The following is a 21,340-nucleotide window of genomic DNA, read 5'->3' on the forward strand; positions in this document are numbered from 1 at the left end:
TAATGGTAGGCTTCCTAGAAAGAGTAATTGAGTATTTTTAACATCCCCCACATCCATTTTCCAAGTCCCATTTGCTCTTGCCTCACATGTAAATGCCAAAATCTATCTTAACACTGCCCATGATAATTAGTCTTTTGATTGGATTTCCTTATACCTGGTATACCCACAACTACTCTTAACTCACCGAGTAGTCTCCGTACAGCAGCCACACTTTTTTTTTTAAACTGAACAGTTTGATGATGTAATTTCCCTGCTTTAAAACTTTTCAGTGATTTCCCACTGCCATTACAAAATCGAAAATTCTCACATTCCCTACAAGGCCACGCAAGTCAGTACCCCACCTACCTCCAATTTCACACACTAACCCTCTCCCTTCATTCTTTGTAGACTCACCATACTGCCCGCTCCTCACAAGGTGCTTTATTCTTTTCCCGGTGGCAGGACCTGAATTGTTCCTTCACATTTCTCCCTGTAATCAGCCTTACTATCAGCTTGAATATTCATTGCCTTCTCAAGGAGGCTTGGCCAAGCCTGCTTAGAACACCACCTTTCCCTTTAAACACTTTGCTCTTTGGGCCTTCTTCGCTAGCCCCATGAAGGCAGGGGCCTTGACAATCTAGTTGACTGCTGTATCCCTGGCACTCAGCACAGTGCTTAGCACAAATAGGTAGCCAAGTTTGAGTAAATAAACGCGCTAGCAATTGAGTTTCTATACCCTCTCAGCTCAAGTAGCTGCCCTCCCCACCACCCTTTACCTCAAAAGTTTAATAAAGTAGTAATAATGAGCTTATATTTTCATTTACAAACAAATATTTGAAACTAACAGGCTCAGTTTAAGGATTAAATAATTTATTTTTAAGAAAATTTGAACTTGTGCTAAATTGCTTTTAAAATTACTTATTAATAACTTCTTCTTTAAGTTTCTCTGCAAGCAATCTCCTCTTTAGTAATGTTTGCTTCTCCTCTGCTGTCATTTCTGGTTTCTCTGTCATTTCCTTAAAAAACAAAAAACAAAAAAAAAACAAAAGAAAATAAAAGGAAAAAATTGGCTATAGTATAAGATGGGTTCATTAGTCTAGAATTCCCAACATACTGCCTCAAAGAGCACTTTGAGTAAGTAGAAATTTAAAAAGCCACATGTGGACTGGGTTCCCTAAATCTCTTCTTGGCAAAAATCTCTTCTTAGAGAAGAAAATCTCTTGGAGTTTGTGGCCACGGTATTGCTTTGTGATTAAAGTATTTCCAAAGGCTTAGGTGAAACAGACTGCTGATCTTTAAGCACTCAGCAGGGCAAGTAAAGAAACACAAAAAAATGTTTATAATGAAATTGCTGTCACCTCAACCTCACAAAATGTTCGTATCATGGCGATTTCACTGTAGAAAAAAACTTGGCAGGTGCTACACTCGCAGGGAGGTTAATAGGAATGGATGGACTACAAGCAACATTCATTATCAGGACTGTCTTGCACACACTCTGATTTTGAGAATTCCACCTCCAGATTTGCAAATTTTGACACAGTAAAGCCATCCATACCTCTGCTTCCCCAGCAGGTTTTCCCTTCTGCTCAGAGTTTTGTATCTGCTTAGTCTTCATATCCTTTCTCATGGACATCAACTGATCTCGCTTCTGCTTGAGATAGCGCTCTCGTTGCCTGAGCTCTTGCCTGAGCTCTTCCGTTCCAAGTGTTGATAAATTCTGGGTCAAAAAAGAGAAGGAGCCATTTAAATTCAAATCCACACAATAAGTGGCACAGATAGCCACTGGCTTATTGAACTCAAAATTGAGTTCAAGATCATAACAAAAGCCAAGTGTATGGCTGTTTACATTGTTTGTTCTTAGTACTTTGCCATTTTGCTCATAGTTCTTAAAAAGTAGTGCTTTTTACTTACTGCTATTGGTCCTTCAATGCTTGCATGTTCTAAGCCAGGAATCTTCAGGCCTTTTTGTGGGAAGGAGGAAGTTTCAGGCAGCATTTCCAGCTTTCTTGCTAAAGGTTGTACTGACTGATTAGCAAAATGCATTTTAACTTCTGGCAGTAATTAGATAGAGACCAATTAGAATACTGTAAGAAATATTCAGTATGAGACTAGGTTCACCAAATTGAGCTAGTGTTTTTTTCTCACTGACTTTTTTCTTATTTTCCAATCAACACACACTGATTCAGTGCCTATATTGTGTCATATACCTGGTGACAGTAATAAACATGGTTTCTGTCCTCAAAGAGCTAGAACTACTCTTTCTCTTGAATGATGACATTTCAACAAATACCAAGCTCCTGCTGTTTGGTACTACAGCTACAAGAAGTATAATTCTTGTCTAAAGATTAGAATTACCACTATAATGTAATACAAGGCTGACACATAAGCTAAATAAATAGTACACTAAAATCCCTTCCTGGTAATGTAATTGGTTGTCAAACTTTTGCTTGCAGGTAAAAACTGTTAAGTGAACCTTTATTTTCAGAACAATGAACTTAAAGCTATAACTTTTTGTATTGGCAGAGTACATGCCAGTAACATCATTTTTTGTTTGTAATACATACTGAAGAGAACTACAAACCTACCAATTCTTTAATAAAATGTAAAGATTTTAGAGTTAAGGTAGAACTCAGAAGAGAGATAAGAGAGCACTCAATATTTTCCAGTTATTTGGTGACTGCTAAGAGTAAGACGATTAAAATGCTAATTGCTTTTCTGAGCAATTTGTTACTATAAGATAAGGTGATTTTTAAGACAAAACATTTTCAGGGTAAGTATGTGAACCATGAAAGACAGCAGAGTGAGAGAAGAAAAGACTCAGTGAAAACAAGATGGGACAACATGATCTATGTGTCTCAAAATGCTTGAAAATCATGGCAGCACAGTAAAACCAGAAATAAGTCTCTGTATGAACAAAAAACTTGCCAAAGGACCACTGCTTTAGCATGGAGTGAGTGGAATGCTGGCAGGGCCAGGGAGGCTGGAAGAAGAAAAGCTCTTCAGGCTCTTGGACATAAGGGAAGCCTCCAAAGAAGAGATGAGGCTGGAGCTAACATTCCAACCAACCTAGACAGGGAGCTACAAAACTAACTTAGAAATAAAGACCCACTTCAACAAATTAGTCGTGATTTGCTCACAGGAGTTAAACATGCCATTCTTACTAATAGTGACTTTACACGGAGTTACGCTTGGCCCCCAGATATGGAAGCAGAGAGCTGAAGAAGGACAATTCCATTCATTCTGAGGAGGGGGGAATCCCAGGCACATAAGTATCTATTTTTTTTTTTTTTTTAATGTTTACTTATTTTTGAGAGAGCGCACACACGTGAGCAGGGGAAGGGCAGAGAGAGGGAGACAGAAGATCCAAAGCGGGCTCCATGCTGACAGAGCCCAATATGGGGCTCAAACTCATGGAACCACAAGATAATGACCTGAACCAAAGTCAGACACTTAATGGATTGAGCCATCCAAGCGCCCATACACATAAGCATTTATATTCAACTCATGTACTTGCTCTGGATAGTTCTTTCCTTGACTTTGTTATGAACATCTTGTATATTCTAACTCAGACCTAGAGAGGAAAGTACTTGAAACCAAAATACTTAGCTTCTCTATTTCTAGGAATAGACCGTCAGAAAACCAAGAAGCTAAAAGATCATCTTATCTCTGGCAACTCTTTGCATCTATCTGAGAACAGATGCTTATCCATTTCTAGCAAGAACCAAGGAAACACATGAACAAAAGGATTAAAAAGGAAGTCAAACTGCTTTTTGATTCTTCCCAAATTAGGTCTTCAAAATGGATTTCCATCACTTTGCATAAAATGATTTCCCAGAATATCAGATATACTCATTTTTTAAAAATAGAATAGTTTTTCAAAACTAAAATCATTACTTTAGAAATTATCTGCCATTTTTTCTGTGCACTTATGTGCATACTTGAGTTATATGTAGTTTGAGATTAAGTTTTCTATAACTTCACTTTAACAGATAAAGAACTAGAGGGGCATCTGGGTGGCTCAGTCAGTTAAGCATAGGAACTTGGCTCAGGTTGTGATTTCACAGTTTGTGAGTTCAAGCCCCTCATTGGGCTCTGTACTGACAGCTCAGAGCCTGGAACCTGCTTCAGATCCTGTCTCCCTCTCTCTCTCTCTGCCCCTCCCCCGCTTGTGCGCGTTCGCTCTCTCTCTCTCAAAAATAAACGTTAAAAAATTTTAAAAACAAAAAAACTAGACAAAGCAAATTTATTCAAATTATGTCAAACACAAGACTGAAGCAGTGTGCACTTAGGTCTGTATAAAACAGAAAGTTAAATTTAGGCCAACAAATTAAAAAAGAACTCAGACAAATCTAAAGCAGGTACTTTCATAAATATAATCAAATGAAGTTTTTCTACCTAGAATCTGAATATGAAAAAAGAAAAATGATTCCATTTGCTAGGAATAAAGAAGCAAGGCAATTTCATCAACTTGCTTCTGTTTCCTATACCTCATTGTTTTATCAACTAAGAGTACCGTAAAATCAATGAGTAAAAAATCAAACCTATCCTATCTCAATTATAAAAGTTCTTTTTTTTTAAGTTTATTTATTTTGAGAGAGAGAGCGAGCGAGCACGAGAGAGTGCATGCAGGTGCAAGCAGGGGAAGGGGAAGAGAGAGAGAAAGAGAGAATCCCAAGCAGGCTCTGCGCTGACAGCATGTGGCCTGACTGGGGCTCGAACCCACAAACAGTGAGATCATGACCTGAACCGAAATCCAGAGTCGATGCTTAACCAACTGAGCCACCCAGGCACCCCAATTATAAACACAAGATTTGGAGGCAGAAGACCAAAGTAAGTTACGGTTTTACCATTTAAGTGCTCAGTGATTTTGGACAAGTCACTCAACTTCCCTGAATTTCTTATAACACAGTAATAATAAGACAGCAGAAAAATAAGGATCACAATATCTACCCGACAGTTGTGTGGGTTTTTTTAAATAAGAAAAGGACATTTATTTAAAACCATAGAAATGTAAGATAAAATGAACTGAATTCATGCTCTTGGCTCCACTTCTGTTTCAGAATTACTTGTTTTCTTATAAAAGAAATCAGAATATAGTGAAAATAGATTTGCTGTACAGTGAACAAGTTCATCCACTAACATTTCCCACAAGGATTCTCATCAATTTTAGTTTCAATGATATTTCCTGACTAAACCTCTGCATCAACTGGCTACTTCTTGTTTTCTAGTTATGCTTGAATTCATTAGTAAAATAGTATTACCTTTCCAAGTTCAACTTCTAATTCACAGACACTATATAACCGTGGTCAAGGAAAACAACAGATGTGATGTGAACATATGTTGGATGCTGTAGCCATGGCACAAAGGCCGGTGTCTCCCTCAAGGAATTTGACTCACTCCCCTGGATGCCAGGCTTCACTTAGAAATCTGGGGACTACACTCTGTCAGCTGAGTGTTTCCCACCTGCAACTTCTATAGCTAAATTAAAAGAGAATTGTAAATACCAATGGCCATTCAGTCATTTTGAAGGTTAAGTATGCACGAGAAAGTAACACACTCTTTATAATGTTTATGTATTCATATTATTAAAGAAAGTTCAGTACACTTCAACCTTACCTGCGGGTGGGTGTGCAAAATGTTCACCATCCCCTTGGGAGTTCATTTTTGCAGTTTCACTTGCATGCACTGGAGGCTCTTCTGTTTTAGTCTCTGATAACTTCAGGAATTCATAACACAATTAAATTTTTAGATTAATTTTGACTAATTCACTACTTAAGTTATCCAAAGATGTCATTAAATATTGTCTACTAAATCGATAATGAACAAGAGATTTTCCAAAGTTTTCAGCACTTTACATCTTTTACTTTTTGAGGTAAACATTCTCATTTCAAATCATGAAGTGCTAAGAGTAACCAACAAGGATGCTTAGTACTTCAGACTTAGCAAGAAGTTAGGTTCAAATCCAGGCTTCACCCCTTACTACTCATGTGACCTGAGTAGTCATTGATGTCATTGATGAGGACACCAATAGTACTCTAAGAGAAATAAATTCACTAAATTACAAGGTGCTTTTCCACTTAAAATAATCTATATAGCACTACCACGTTATGCCTGAAGAAACCACCGACTGGTTCATTTCCATTTCTAAAATGGGAGAGTATATTTAAACCAAATAAATCATTTAAATCTTAGAAAGAACTTAGTCAACTGATAATTTGTTTTTCTTAAAAACAGTAAAATCTAATCACATGTAGCTTGTTAGGAAGCTCATGACAGAAGCCCCTACATGCTGGTAATGAACACAGGAAGATTCATTATTATACTATCAGCTCCACTTTTGTGTGTTTCAAAATTTCCGTATAAAAACTGTAAGAAAAGTTTTTAAAAAACCCAAACATGTACACCTAAAACATAGTATTATTCAAGAAGCCGAATATAGTTTCCTTATAAACCAAAGTGTTCATACTAATGTCTTCTAATAGCAGTTTTGAACTGATTTCTGTTCTATACTCTTACATTAAAAATATTAATATCTAAGAATTGCACGTTCATTCACTAAACGGAGATTTACTTAAAGATAAATAAATCCCTCTTAATCCTAAAACATCTCTATTTCTCCTGCTCTTCACTGGGTACCTTGGGAGTGAAATAAGGTTTTTCAAAGACAATGCATGATACACAAGCATGTGTCATAGTGATTGAAGGAAAAAAAGGAAAATGACTTTTGAATGATTGAGAGAGAGTTTATATTCGGTTTCCCCTTCCCTTCAGAGAGATTTGGGCAAGTGTAGAAAGAGAAGCAGCTAGAAGAAGGAAGAGGAAAGAATAAATATTAGCTTCCTTCACCTTAGCCAGATACATGTTTAATTTATCCTTAGGAAAGATTAGGTACTTTATAGAAATAGTTCTTAATGGAAGAACAGTATGCCAGGAAATATAATTACTAAACCATTCTGCAGCAGGCTGATAATGTTAAAATCTTCAGGAGACCCTCAGGAGTAACTATAGCTGCTATTTCAAAACAGTAAAGGAATCAAAGAGAGCAGGAAAGTAAAATATTTTTCTTAATTGTCTCCATTCATAAAATTAAGGGAAATTTTTAAAGGAGTCTCTCAAAATATGAATGATATTACAGTTTTGGGGAGTTAATAATCTCAATGTTTATTGGGTACTTAAAAGGTAGGTTGCTGGATGGGTTATAAAGTGAATATGGTTATAAAGTTACATATAAATGCTTAGAATTGCCAAGAGAATACGATACTCTGAGGAACTGTGTGGTTCCACATAAGCAGCAAAACCTTGCCATATAAACCTAAGAGATAACAGCAATGAGAGAAACCTGGCTGGCTCAGTAGGTAGAACATGAGACTCTTGAGCATGAGGTAAAGTGTTCGAGCCCCATGTTGGGTGAGTTTACTTTTAAAAAAAAAAAAAAAAGAGAGAGCGAGATAACAGCAATGAAATACTTCTACTATACTAATATGCTCTGTGGGCACCTGCTTTTTTCTCTTCCTTTCTTCTTCCTGGTCATATTCCTCTTTTGATTTTCTGAAATATACAAAAATAAGGTAGAAAAGTAAATTTTCTTTTTTGGTCAAAGAACAAATATTCAACAAACAACATTCTAAACTAAGCTCACAATGTGTTTAAGGAATCTTGGAAACCAAGGTGGAAATAATTAGGCTTTTCTTAAAGCAGCTTAGTCAACTGAGAAAGACATAATATACACGGCATAAAATGGTAACATAAAATATGGGTTTACTCATTTCTTCTGGAAATGTGAATGCCCCAAACTGAACAAAGATCTACAGATTTGAAATCCCAAACTCAAATTTGAATGGCAAATCTGATCTCTCACTTTAAAATTATGAGATCCGGGGCGCCTGGGTGGCGCAGTCGGTTAAGCGTCCGACTTCAGCCAGGTCACGATCTCACGGTCCGTGAGTTCGAGCCCCGCGTCAGGCTCTGAGCCCCGCGTCAGGCGCTGGGCTGATGGCTCGGAGCCTGGAGCCTGTTTCCGATTCTGTGTCTCCCTCTCTCTCTCTGCCCCTCCCCCGTTCATGCTCTGTCTCTCTCTGTCCCAAAAATAAATAAAAAACGTTGGAAAAAAAAATAAAAAAAAAATAAAAAAAAATAAAAATAAAATTATGAGATCCATCTCTCCCCCCATTCTAATTTTTCCAGTGGCATGGGAGTTACCACAAAGCTCTCCTGATATCATTATGCCAAAGCCCTATCAGCTTTTGTAAAATGCTCACTGAGGCCCCCTGATTTAGAGAAATAACCAAGTCAACTCTCGTACGTGTTTATAACTAAGCTCTACTACTCTATAGTAGTACATCTCCCTCAAAAACCTAAGGGCTTTTTAGAAAATAAAATCTAAAAGTACAATGCTGATCAATTTTCAGACCATGAATCAACCAACAGAAGCAACCAGTACAAGTCAAACTACCAGTCCTCTAAACCTATTATCAATATCCTTAACTCTTCAAACCTATAAACTCAAAGCATCCTGTGTTTTCTCAGGCTCCCATCTGCCCCTGCTGTGGGAAGTACGACCTGGCCAGAAGAGGTTGGGTTCACCTGCACACCTGCCTCCCTCCCTACAACCACTCAAATCCCCTGGAAATAAGCACTAAGTCATGGAGGTTCTTCCATAGTTCCTCACTAGACCCATTCTCCTACTGACCATCCTGCCTGTCCTCCCTTCTGCTTTGACGTTGAAACGAGGTGGGTAGGGCTGGAACTACAGGATGTTATAAGACAGTCATGTGTGTGGTTAGGACTGAAGAGAAAGGAAGGGCCCCCAAAGGACAAGGCCCCATTCTGTAGGGGACACATTGGCCACAAGTGTCCTAAGCCTATACATTCTCAAAGGAGATTTAAAAATTAGGTGCTTCAATTGCCACTCCCTTCCAAATCTCCCAGAGGGGTTAAGAGACAATAGACCCAAGAGAAAAAGAACTACTCCTTTAGTGTGCTGCACACTCCATGCCAGGCATCTGGCAGAGAATCGTGTAACTGGGGCAAGGAAGAGACCCACAAGACAGTCATCTGGGATGAGCACTTCCCACTGTCTACTTTTCCCTTGCAGGGTACCTGCCCAGTCAGCTATTCGGCCTGTGGAGTCTGAATGTCCAGCCTCCTACTGTTAGACACCTAGAACGAGCCATCTCAAATACCAAGGTCCAGAAGCCATGGAATGTCTTGCTTACTCAGGCCACTACGCCCCTTTCCAGGCATCAGGATGGGTCAACTGCAACTTTTCCCACTGGTGGCTAGTTTCCTGTTCCCATGATGAGAGGAGAAAAAGACCCTCCCATTTGGCCTGATATAGTATGAGGCATGTGAAAATCATTTTTTCTGTCAATTAAAAAAAAGTTATGCATAGTTATAAACAAGTACAATGATAAATCATTTTTATGGTTTTCAGTAGAGAATATAGATATTTTTACTAGTTCATAATATTTTGGAGATAGAAAACATATATACAGATCATATCACAATATTACTAATGATTCATTCAAAAAATAATTAAAGAAGGATACCTAAGAACTTCCCTCAGGATTTTCATCTCTTCCTGTTCAAGATCACTGACCACATCAGAACCATCTGTTAAGCAGTCAGGTAATACACCTGTTCAAAACCAAAGACCACACAAAAGAATATAAACTCAACTGAAAACATTTATTTCTCACTACTCTAACTCACCAAGAAGTACAAATCAGTTTATTCATATCTTTCGTTTTAAAAATGTTCTCAGCTATTATCTAATTATGGTCTTTTTAACTTTTTCTTGTTTTAGAAAATCAGCCCCACCAAAAAACCCACAATTTTACCTAGAAATTCTCTTAGTAATTATTTGTATTACCTATTAAAAATAACCATAATATAGCAATTAAAATTAGTTAATATAAACTATCACCACCCCTAATCACATACTGAGTATATACCACTGAAATCATTAAGCTCCTAATAATAAAACTATGCTCTTAAAAGTATCCCTTAAGTGTGAAAAGAGTTTACAAAACAAAATATAAAATACTTTAATTGAAACAGTATGTTAATACTCTTCATTCATACTATAGCAAATGCTACTGAAAAGAGCCCTGCTTACTACATGGGAAAAAGCACAGTGCTAAGCACTCAGGGACAATATAAAGATGAATAAAACAATCTCTGCCCTCAGAGCTTCTATTTAGATATTGGGCCAATAACTATAAGCCAGGGCAATACCAACTTTGGCCCAAGCAAATAATAACTCATGGCAAGTAATTTTAAGAATTGGTTGAATTTGGGGCGCCTGGGTGGCTCAGTCGGTTAAGCGGCCGACTTCAGCTCAGGTCATGATCTCGCGGTCCATGAGTTCAAGTCCCGCGTCGGGCTCTGTGCTGACAGCTCAGAGCCTGGAGCCTGTTTCAGATTCTGTGTCTCCCTCTCTCTGACCCTCCCCCGTTCATGCTCTGTCTCTCTCTGTCTCAAAAATAAATAAACGTTAAAAAAAAAATTCTAAAAAAAAAAAAAAAAAAAAAAAAAAAAGAATTGGTTGAATTTGCTTTATTACCTTTATCTTCCTGATAAGCAGGTAGACTGGTAATCAGTGTTGTGTTCATATCTATAATTAGTATATTCCCGCAACATCAGCAGCATGTCTCTTAATTTTTACCTTCCATTTTCTCTATTCACAAATGACTATGGGATTTTGGATCTGCTCTAAATTAAAGTAGCTATATGATTCTAATCCCCTTGATGTTTAAATACATTTTTAATTAAACTTTTTATTTTGAGATAATTGCAGATTCACATGCAGTTTTAAGAAATAATACAGAGAAATGCTATGCATGCACCTTTTTTCAGTTTTCCCCCAATGGTAACATCTTGCAAAATATGGTATAGTGTCACAACCAGAAAGCTGATGTCGATAAAACACATCGATGCATTTTTGCTCAGTCAAAAGATATACAATTAGTATTCTCTAATAATATTTCTAAGGAAAATTAAAGAACTAAGGAAAGAATAATGCAGTAGTATGCAATACTTCAAAGCCATCAAAATAATGCTCTGATTTGCATTTCTCCAAAAATTCTTTGATAAAATATAACTAAGAATCCAAACAGCCTTTGAATGTTTCTTACCACAAAGACAATTTTCAAATGATCTGCAGTTTTTAGTACAATCAACATTGCTCTAAGGTACTAGCTACCGGATCTAAGCTAAGCAACATTCTTAAATCCAAGTATTAAAAATACTATGGCAGAAACTAAGTCTTAGTTTTTACCTAAAAGTAAGCAAACAGTCCCACTCTGTAGTTTGACACCAGCATTAGTCTGCATCATTGTCTCATCCTCTCTTGCTAACATAAGCCAGATTTGCTTAATTAGCAGGTAGCCAAGTACTTAGAGGCTGAGCCCTACCCCACCACAGCAGAGTGATTCATGAGTGACTTAAGCCAATCATAACAGTCTCATTTCCCCTGCTAGACGGTTTAAGAAAGGCATGTGACCCAAATCCTGACCAATAGGACCTGAGGGGAAAATTCCTAGGAGGCTTCTATGCAAGTGTTGTCTTGCTAACAAAAAGAGATGCACAGGAAGAAACACCCCTTTTCTTCATGAGATGTTGCTGAGTCTTATTCAATGCAGTCAGAGTACAATTATGAGAGAAGATCCTGAGAATAGCAGAGTATAAAGATGGAAAGCGTCAGCATTCTTGATAATATCACTGAGTCCTTAACTTAGCTAACATGGACCATCTTCCTTTCCTCCTTTTTCTGGACTTCTTGTCCTGTGAGATGATAATTTCTTATTGATTAAGACATTTTCACTGAGGCTTCCTGCTAATGGCAGCCTGAGGCATCCAGCCAATGTACTTGTTCCCTTTCTTTATATTAAATCTAAATGAGTTTCCAGTTAAATTCAAACTGGAAACTACAGAGTGCCAATATCAAGTTCACTATCTCTTTTATCAAAATCGAGCCCCCCCCAAAATTTTAACTAACATAAAATAATTATGACCATTCTCTATCCAATAGGTCAGAATAAAGCATAATTTCAGGAACATTCAGAGAAAAGGATTTTATAAAGAAAACCATGGTACAAAGACAAAGAAAGAGACTGTTTTCTAAGTTTCTTTACATCAAAGTCACAGCACAATGTCATGTGTAGTTCAGGGTTAGGGTGGTGTTATCTCCTACCCACAGACATCACCTCTTTCACCGCTGTGAAAAGCATCCTAGAATCTTACAGGATAGTTATGGTGGTGGTTGACTCTAAGAAATAGTCTCTACTCACATCAGACTAACAAGAGGACAATCCACAAGGGGCCCTGCAACACTCCAATGTTTGCCCTGCAACAACAGAAACCTCTTGTTGCGTGTTCCAGATCTTTAAAAGCAAATAGTACAACGGAACTATAGTCCTCACATGTTCAAGAAACAATTTTTACAAAAAGGTCCTGCTGCCAAAGAAGAATATATAGGCATGGTCAAGAATATCAGTGTGGTCCATTGAACAAAGGAACATATAGGTATCAAGGTCAGGTTATTAGAGCCAGAAATCTGAAAGGAGATAAGAGTCTGGATTGAAAAGGACATAGTACAATAATAAGTATGGTTAGAAACTCAGATGTTTTAGGTCAAAATGTCAAATGTAATTCAAATACACAAAGAGGGAATAAAAGCAGGAAAAGCTAGAGAGAAACTGAGATTAGGCAAGAGAGTCAGAGAACAGATAAAACTAAAAGAGGGTTACTGGGGCTTTGAATTCTGTTTTCCTTTCCACCTGATGGTAGTGCAATCATACCTGCCCATTTCCCTGAAACAGTTCTCAGTTTGGTCCCAAGACCAAAAGTTTTAGCATCACCTGGAAACTTGTTAAAAATGCAAAGTATTCAACCCCACCCCAGACCTACTGAATCAGAAATGGGAGACAGCCATATGGTTTCAACAACCCTCCAAATACTTCCAAAGCTCACTAACTCTGGAGAGCCACCGTCTCTCACAAAGGTCCTAACAATGATAAGCCAGAAGGAAAAGAGAAGTCCCCTTCTCTCAACAGTAACTATAACTGTAACCACTCAAAAATACTGAATTTCATAAACAAAATGGCTAGGAAGAAAAATCAAGCTCTCTGAGACCTAAAGCATCATTAAATTAGATTCTAGTCTGCTTTCTTTGAGATGGCAAATACACTCTGATCAGGAAGATTACATTCTTGGATCTCTTAAGTCAGCCACAGATTTTCAAACTTGAAATAAATTTATACAAAGCAGCTACACTTAAGACCATAATAGAATCAGAATAATCAAAACTGAAAAAACAAAATGCATTTAGCAATTCGATTTCTAAATTCAACACTTTACCATTTCTCTCTTGAATTATTCGAATGGCTTGCAGCTGCATTTCAATGTTTTTCTGGACCATCATTGCCTTAAAGATAGTAAAATCTTCTGCTGCCAACACAGGTTGCAAAATGGCCTATGGAAAGAAGTCTGGAAGTTAAATGAAGATTCAAGTTTTAAAACTATTTTCCACACAGATCATTTCTATGGCAAATCATTTCTATCAACTCAGGAATGCTGTATTATTATTTATGGTCAGATGACTCAAAAGGAAAATTTTAAGATTCTAAAAACCTTTAATGTAGGCTCTCAAGAGGCTAACTCTCCCAACCCCCATGCCTCCAAGAAGCTAAGGCTGATGGCGATGATACATTTTCCAAATGAGCCAGTGCTGAGTAACTCTGAAAAACAGCACAGAAATTGGACTTAATTTTTTAAAGTTACAACTTCAGTATCTGGATTTGTTTTTCAGCCGAAATAAAGATACCTATTTGGTTTTTATTCTGTTACTTGAAATTTATAGTTAATAAATCAGTAATTACAAAATTATCCCTTAATTAATAAAAGTACCAAGTTAAATAAAAGTAAATGCAAAAAAATGGAGTCTGGATATTAAGTGTAATGAGGTATTAGTAATATGAAAACACAATTATAGTTCTCCTGTATGTAGAAGGCTTCATATAAGAGGTAATTAGAAATTAGTGTGAAATAATTTTCTGGATTAAAAAAATATGATAAATTAGGGGAAAAACTAAGGTGTCTACCTGGAGTACCCAAATTAACACTTTTTTAACTACAGGGAACTATTGCTATATTAAAGAGCAAACCAATTCCCAAGCTAATCAACAATAAGTAAAATAAGATTTGAAATGTGTGAAAACCCAAAACACTCAAATTTTATGCACTTACTAAAATCTTATTTCAAGCTTTACATGCTATTGATAGAAAAATTGAACACACAAAATCATGCAGAGGCAACCAAGGGTGTGCTATTGTTTATCAGTTGGGCAGCAGCAATAATGTCAGACGTCTCAACAAAACCTCCATAAGCAGAGAAGGAGCCCTTCTCCCAGCAACCAGCTCCCACCCTAAACAACCACAGTATATAAGAAAACAAAACAAAATGCAAAAGCAGCTCTCTGTGACATTTATGAAGAGTCAACTGAAGAAAAAAATGATGAAAATTCTTTCCCATTAAATTCGTATACACCGTTCAAAAGGCCCACAGCAGGGCATAGCAGATAGGCTTGACTGAAAGTTTCAGCCGAAAGCTCAGTATTGAAAACACTTGTGGAGAGTCTCTGTGATAGATTAGTGATGTTTGCCAAGACATCTTTCTATGATTATGCCCCCACAAAACATTGTTCTGGGGCTTCCTAGACTTCTTATTAGTGATATCAAGGACCTTATTCTCATCACTAATAAACTCTTAAAGGGCAATGTTACTGAATAGCAATGTATCAACTGGGGCTTCTATCAGCAAGTCAGAGTTTGAGTTGATACTTAAGTATGTTCCTTGACGCATCTAAGAAATGCATATTCCTAAACCCTACCATAGACATAATGAATCTAAATTTCTAGAGTATGGGTGTCCATGTATCTCCACAGATAATTCTTACAACATTAAAGCTTGAGAACTACTGAAACATTGGAAAAAATGAGCCCTTAATATCACAAGCCCACTTCCTGCTTAACCATGTACTAGCTGTGTGACTCTGGACATATTATTTAGTCTTTTGAGCTTCAGTTTCTTCCTCTGCAAATTAGTACTCTAATAATAATAGTAATACAGTATTTTGTTGAATCTAAGATTCCATAGATGAGTAAAATGAATCATTACTTCATGTACCAATAAGAAAAGAAAAAAGAACCTTCCAATTACATTATGTCATTCATTATACAATGCATTCTCATTTCAGAGATATTACAACAGGAAAAATTTTCACTTTAGCATGAAATAAATTTAATAATACTTTCTGGGGTGACTGGGTGGCTCAGTCAGTTAAGCATCCAACTTCGGCTCAGGTCATGATCTCACGGTTCATGAGTTCAAGCCCCGCATCAGGCTCTGTGCTGACAGCTCAGAGCCTGGAGCTTGCTTCTCATTCTGTGTCTCCCTCTCTCTCTGCCCCTCCCCTGCTCATGCTCTGTCTGTTGTCTCTCTCTCAAAAATAAATAAACATTAAAAAAACAATAATAATAACTTTCTGGTTGGGTGTTGGAATTAAGTAAAATGAGAAAGCACTTTTTTAAACTGAAAAGTACCCATAAAAGTAATTGTCCTCGTCCTGTTTATGCTGGTTAAATATCAAAATGGTGCACTAAACCTAACAACTTTACAGCAATGGGGTTCTTCTGGTTCAAGGAAGTGGATGTGAACTTCCAACAAAGGCAGTTGGAGGAACTAAATACAAGAGTTAACTCCAAAAAAACCAGTTTAAAAACAACAATCCCCCAAGTAGCCACTAAATTATCTGAAATGTCAAAGTACTTTGACAGAAGACTGAGATCAAGTATATGTGATGTTATTTGTTTGAGAAAAGCACATTAACAAAAAAATGAACACTGAGTATTTGAGAATCTGACTTAAATGAGTTTACAAGACATTCAAATATATTCATACTTAGCCTAAGATTACCCTATGGGTTATCTCTGCTTAGAGTTCACTATGCCATATTTTGAAAGGTACAGGTGATTTCATGTTCTCACACTGCTCCATTAATAGAACTACAAGGAGAAACAGATGAATTCATGATTACATTTGGAGACTTCGATACCCTCTATCAACAATAGATCCAGCAGGCAGAAAATCAGTAAGGACATAGTTGAACTGAACAGTACCTCAGTCAACTGGATCAAATTGATATTTCTCCAACAGAAAAATACACATTTTTCTCAAGCACACATGAAAAATTCACCCAAATAGACAACATTCTGGGGCATAAAACACATCTTAATAAATTTAAAAGAATAGGAATCATACAAAATATCCTCTTAGACCACAACAGAATTAAACTAGAAATCAGTAACTGAAGGATAGATGGAAAAAACTAAAATTCTTGCAGATTAAGCAATACACTTCTAAATAACACATGGATACAAAAACTACAGGGGCTTCTGGGTGGCTCAGTCGGTTAAGAGTCCGACTTCGGCTCGGGTCATGATCTCACCATATGGGTTCAATCACCACGTCGGTCTCTGTGCTGACAGTTCAGAGTCGGCAGCCTGCTTCAGATTCTGTCTCCCTCTCTCTCTGCCCCTCCCCTGCTTACACTCTGTCTCTCTCTCTCTCAAAAATAAACAAACATTTAAAAAAAAGAAAAAGAAGAAGTACAGTTGAACAACATTAGGCTTGGGGCACTGACCCCTGTGCAGTCAGAAATCTGCATATGACTCCTGACTCCCCCGAGCTTAACCACTAATAGCCTACTGATGACCAGAAGCCTTAGCAATTATATATTGCACCAATTAACACATATTGTATATGCTATATGTATTATTTCCTGCATTCTCACAATAAGCTACAGAAGAGAAAATGTTATTATGAAAATCATAAGGAAATTAAAAGGCAACCTACTGAATGGGGGAAGATATTTGCAAAGGACACATCCAATAAAGGGTTAGTATCCAAAATATATTAAAAATTTACACAACTCAACACCAAAAAATCACATAATCCAATCAAAAATGGACAGAAGACATGAACAGACATTTCTCCAAAGAAGACATGAATAGATGCTCAACATCACTCATCATCAGGAAAATGCAAAGCGAAACCACAATGATATATCACCTAACACTTGTCAGAATGGCTAAAATCAAACACAAGAAACAAGAAGTGCTAACACAAAAAAAGTAAAACACAAAAAACAAAAGAAACAACAAGGATGTAGAAAAAAAGGAACCCTCATGCACTACTGGTGGGAATGTAAACTGGTGTAGCCACTGTGGAAAAATAGTATGGAGCTTCCTCAAAAAATTAAAAATAGGATAGGATCCAGTAATTCCACTACTGACTATTTATTCAAAGAAATGAAAACACTAATTGAAAAAGATATATGTACCCCTATGTTTACTGCAGCATTATTTACAATATTTACAATAGCCAAATTATAGAAGCAGCCCAAGTATCCAGTGATAGATGAATAAAGAAGAGGTGTGGGTTGCCTCGGTAGTTCATTGGTTAAGCGTCCAATTCTTGATTTCAGCTCAGATGATCCTGCAGTTTGTGGGTTTGAGCCCCACATCAGGCTCCATGCTGACAGTGCAGAACCTGCTTGAGATTCTCTCTCTCCTTCTCTCTCTGCCTCTCCCTAGCTCTCTGTCACTCTCAAATAAATAAACTTAAAAAAAAAAAAAAAAAAAAGAGCGGGTGTGTGTGTTTAAACATGCGCGCGCGCACGCACACACACACACACACACACACACACACACACACACACATGCTGGAATATTAATTATTCAGCCACAAAAAATAATGAAATCTTGCCATCTGCAGCAACATGGATGGATCTAGCGAGAAAGACGAATACCATTTAATCTCATTCATATGTGGAATTTAAGAAGCAAAACAGATGAACAAAGAGAAAAAGAGACAAACCAAAACCACACTCTTAACTATAGACAATAAAGTGATTGCTACCAGAAGGGAGGTGGGTGGGGGTTTAGGTGAAATAGATGAAGGGGATTAAGAGTAAACTTATCATGATGAGCACTGAGTAATGTATAAACTTGTTGAATCACTATATTGTACACCTGAAACTAATATAACACTGTATGTTAACTATACTAGAATTAAAATTAAAATTAAAATTAAAAAAAACAAAAAGAATGGGCGCCTGGGTGGCTCAGTTGGTTAAGCATCCACCTTCGGCTTAGGTCATGATCTCGCAGTTCATGGGTTCAAGCCCTGAGTCAGGTTCTGTGCTGACAGCTCAGAGCCTTCAGATTCTGTATCTCCCTCTCTCTCTGCCCCTGCTCCACTTGTGATCTGTCTCTCTCTCGCGCTCTCAAAAATGAATAAACATAAAAAAAATTTTTTTTTTAAATCTGTGTAGAAGAGGACCCACACAGTTCAAACCTGTGTTGTTTGAAGGTTAACTGTAGTCTTAAGGGAAATTTCTTGTTAAAAGAAATTTAAAAAAGAATTTTTTTTTAGAGAAAGAGAGCACATGAGTGGGGGAGAAAGTGGGGGGAGGGGCAGAGAAAGAAAGAGAGAGAACCTTAAGCAGACTCCACACTTAGTGCAGAGCCCAACATGGGGTTTGATCCCATGACCCTGGGATTATAACCTGAGCCAAAATCAAGAGTTGGACACTCAACCAACTGAGCCAGCCAGGTGCCCCTAAAATATTTCTAGCTAAAAGAATATACAACTTATCAAAATTTGGGGAGTACAGTAAAAGTAGTGCTCAGGGGAAATTTATAGCATTAAATGCATATATTGAAAAAGAAAATTACCTAACATCAATAATCTAAGCTTTCACCTTAGGAACTACAAAAGAGCAAATTAAATCCAAAATAAGCATAGGAAAAAAATAGTAGAAATTAGAGAAGAAATCAACTAAATTTAAAATAGAAAATCAATAGAGAAAATCAACAAAACTAAAAGTTGATTCTTCAAAACTATCAATAAAAGTGATAAATCTCTAGCCAGGTTAACTATGAAAAAAAAAAGAGAAAAGACATAAATTACTAAAATCAGGAATGAAAGAGGATACATCACTACAGATCCCAGGGACATTAAAAGGATAATAAATATTACTGACAATTCTATGTCCACAAATTTGATAACCTAGATGAAGTGGACCAATTCCTTGAAAAACACAATCTGTCAAAGTCACACAAGAATAAACAGACAATTGGAATTTGTCTATATCTATTAAAGAGAAGGAATCAATAATTAATAACCTTCCAAAACAGAAAGCACCAGGCCTAGCTGGATCCACTGGTAATTTCTACCAAAAATTTAATGAAGAAATTATAAAATTTCTCTACAAAAAAAAAAGATAACTTAGAAGAAAAGTTACAGATTCATATTATTTCTCAAAAAAATAATGATTAAATATTTGTTTGCAGAAGTTAAATAGCATAGCCTATAGAATGATGTAAAAGATGTTCTATTGATTCAAATTATTGAGAAAAAAAAGTATGACTTTGAAATTCCCTATCTCTTCCATATATAACTTACTCAGTGTGTATGCTATTTTCCTACCACCCCTCCTTGCATGATTCAGATTAGGATTTTACATGTAATTGAACATGCATATGCTGCCCTCAGATAAGAATCTTCAAAAACAGGGAAAAAAAAGGAATTATACCAATTCTTTACAATCTCTTCCAGAAAATAGAAGCAGAAGGAGTACTCCCTAAGCTATTTTATGTAGCTAGCATTATACTAATACCAAAACTAGACAACGACACTACAATAAAGAAAAGCACAGAACAGTATCTCTCATGAACAGAGATACCAAAATATCCAACAAAATATCAGCAAGTTGAATCCAACAGTGCATGAAAAGAATTATACACCATGACCAAGTGGGATTTATTCTAGTTATGCAAGGCTGATTCAACACCTTGGAATTAATTAATGTAATCCATCACATTAAGAGACTAAAAAAGAAAAAAATCATATGATAATATCAACAGATGCAGAAAAAGCATTTGACAAAATCCAACATCCATTCATGATAAAAACTCTCAGCAGATGAGGAATAGAGAGGAATTTCCTTAACCTGATAAAGAACATCTACAAAATATTGATAGCTGGGGCACCTGGGTGGCTCACTAGGTTAGGCAACTGACTTTGGCTCAGGTTATGATCTCACATCTCATGAGTTTGAGCCCCACATCAGGGCTGTCAGCACAGAGCCCAATTCAGATCCTCTGTCCCCCGCTCTCTCTGCCCCTCCCTCACTCACTTTCTCTCTCTCTCTCTCAATCAAACATAAATATTTTTTTTTAAAAAAGCAAAAAACATTAAAAAAAAAAAACTTGACAGCGAACACCATACTTAATGGTGAGAAACTAGATGCTTTCCCGTTAAGATCAGAAACAAGTCCCCTCTTCCCACTCCCATCCCATTCCACATAATAGTGGAAGTCCTAGCTAATGCATTAAGAAAAGGAAATTAAAGGTACAAACATTAGGAAGGAAGAAATAAAACTGTTTTTGTTCACAGATGACAGGATTGACTGTAGATTATTCCAAAGAATCAATTTAAAGAAACTTCTGGAGGGCGCATGGGTGGCTCAGTTGGTTAAGCATCCGACTCTTGGTTTCAGCTCAGGTCATGATCTTGCAGTTCCTGAGTTCAAGCCCTGCATCGGGCTCTGTGCAAATGGTGCGGAGTTTGCTTGGGATTCTGTCTCTCCCTCTCTCCCTACCCCTCCCCTGCTCATGCTCTCTCTCTCTCTCAAAATAAATAAATAAGTATTAAAAAAAAAAAAAAAACCTCCTGGAACTAACAATTAATTATAGCAAAGCTGCAGGATAGGTTACTATACAAAAATCAATTGCTTTCCTTTATACCAGCAATGAAAAATGGGAATATGAAACAAAAAGACACATTTACATTATTTCTGCAATCAAATAAGTACTTAGGAATAAATCTAACAAAATACACAGAAGATCTATAGTAGGAAAACTAAAAAACTCTGATGAAAGAAATCAAAGATAATCTAAATAAATGGAGAGATATTCCACGTTCATAGATAAAAAGACTCAATATTGCTAACATGTCAATTCTTCCTAATTTGATCTGTAGATTTATGCAACCCCAAACAGAATCCAGCAAGTTATTTTGTAGATATCAACAAACCAGTTTTTAAATATACATGAAAAGTCAAAAGACTCAGAATAGCCACACAATATTAAAAAAGAAAGTCAGAGCACAGACATTAACTTCAAGACTTATTACAAACAACAATAATCAAGGGGAACCTGGGTGGCTCAGTCACTTAAGTGTCCAACTCTTGATATTGGCTCATGATTCATGGCATCATGATCTCATGATTCATGA

General features: G+C 36.8%; 1 protein-coding gene across 3 annotated transcripts in view; it reads right to left on the minus strand.

Moving 5' to 3' along the window:
- Window positions 1–828: 828 nt before the first annotated feature.
- CFAP36 (cilia and flagella associated protein 36) overlaps window positions 829–21,340 on the minus strand; it is a 30,504-nt gene continuing 9,992 nt past the window's right edge. For 2 of the 3 annotated variants that reach the window (XM_081795283.1, XM_078444494.2), the window contains 7 exons: window positions 13,339–13,453; window positions 9,528–9,615; window positions 7,476–7,527; window positions 5,596–5,695; window positions 1,891–2,030; window positions 1,535–1,696; window positions 829–995 (listed from right to left, as the gene is read on the minus strand). In XM_081795283.1, coding sequence (XP_081651409.1) covers window positions 894–995; window positions 1,535–1,696; window positions 1,891–2,030; window positions 5,596–5,695; window positions 7,476–7,527; window positions 9,528–9,615; window positions 13,339–13,453 — 759 coding nt within the window. In that variant the 3' untranslated portion in view covers window positions 829–893. The remainder of the gene's footprint in view (window positions 996–1,534; window positions 1,697–1,890; window positions 2,031–5,595; window positions 5,696–7,475; window positions 7,528–9,527; window positions 9,616–13,338; window positions 13,454–21,340) is intronic. The other variant, XM_078444496.2, reaches the window with a different exon arrangement.

Source organism: Panthera onca, chromosome A3 (assembly GCF_046562875.1).
Source record: "Panthera onca isolate mPanOnc1 chromosome A3, mPanOnc1 haplotype 2, whole genome shotgun sequence".
Classification (NCBI taxonomy): Eukaryota; Metazoa; Chordata; class Mammalia; order Carnivora; family Felidae; genus Panthera; species Panthera onca.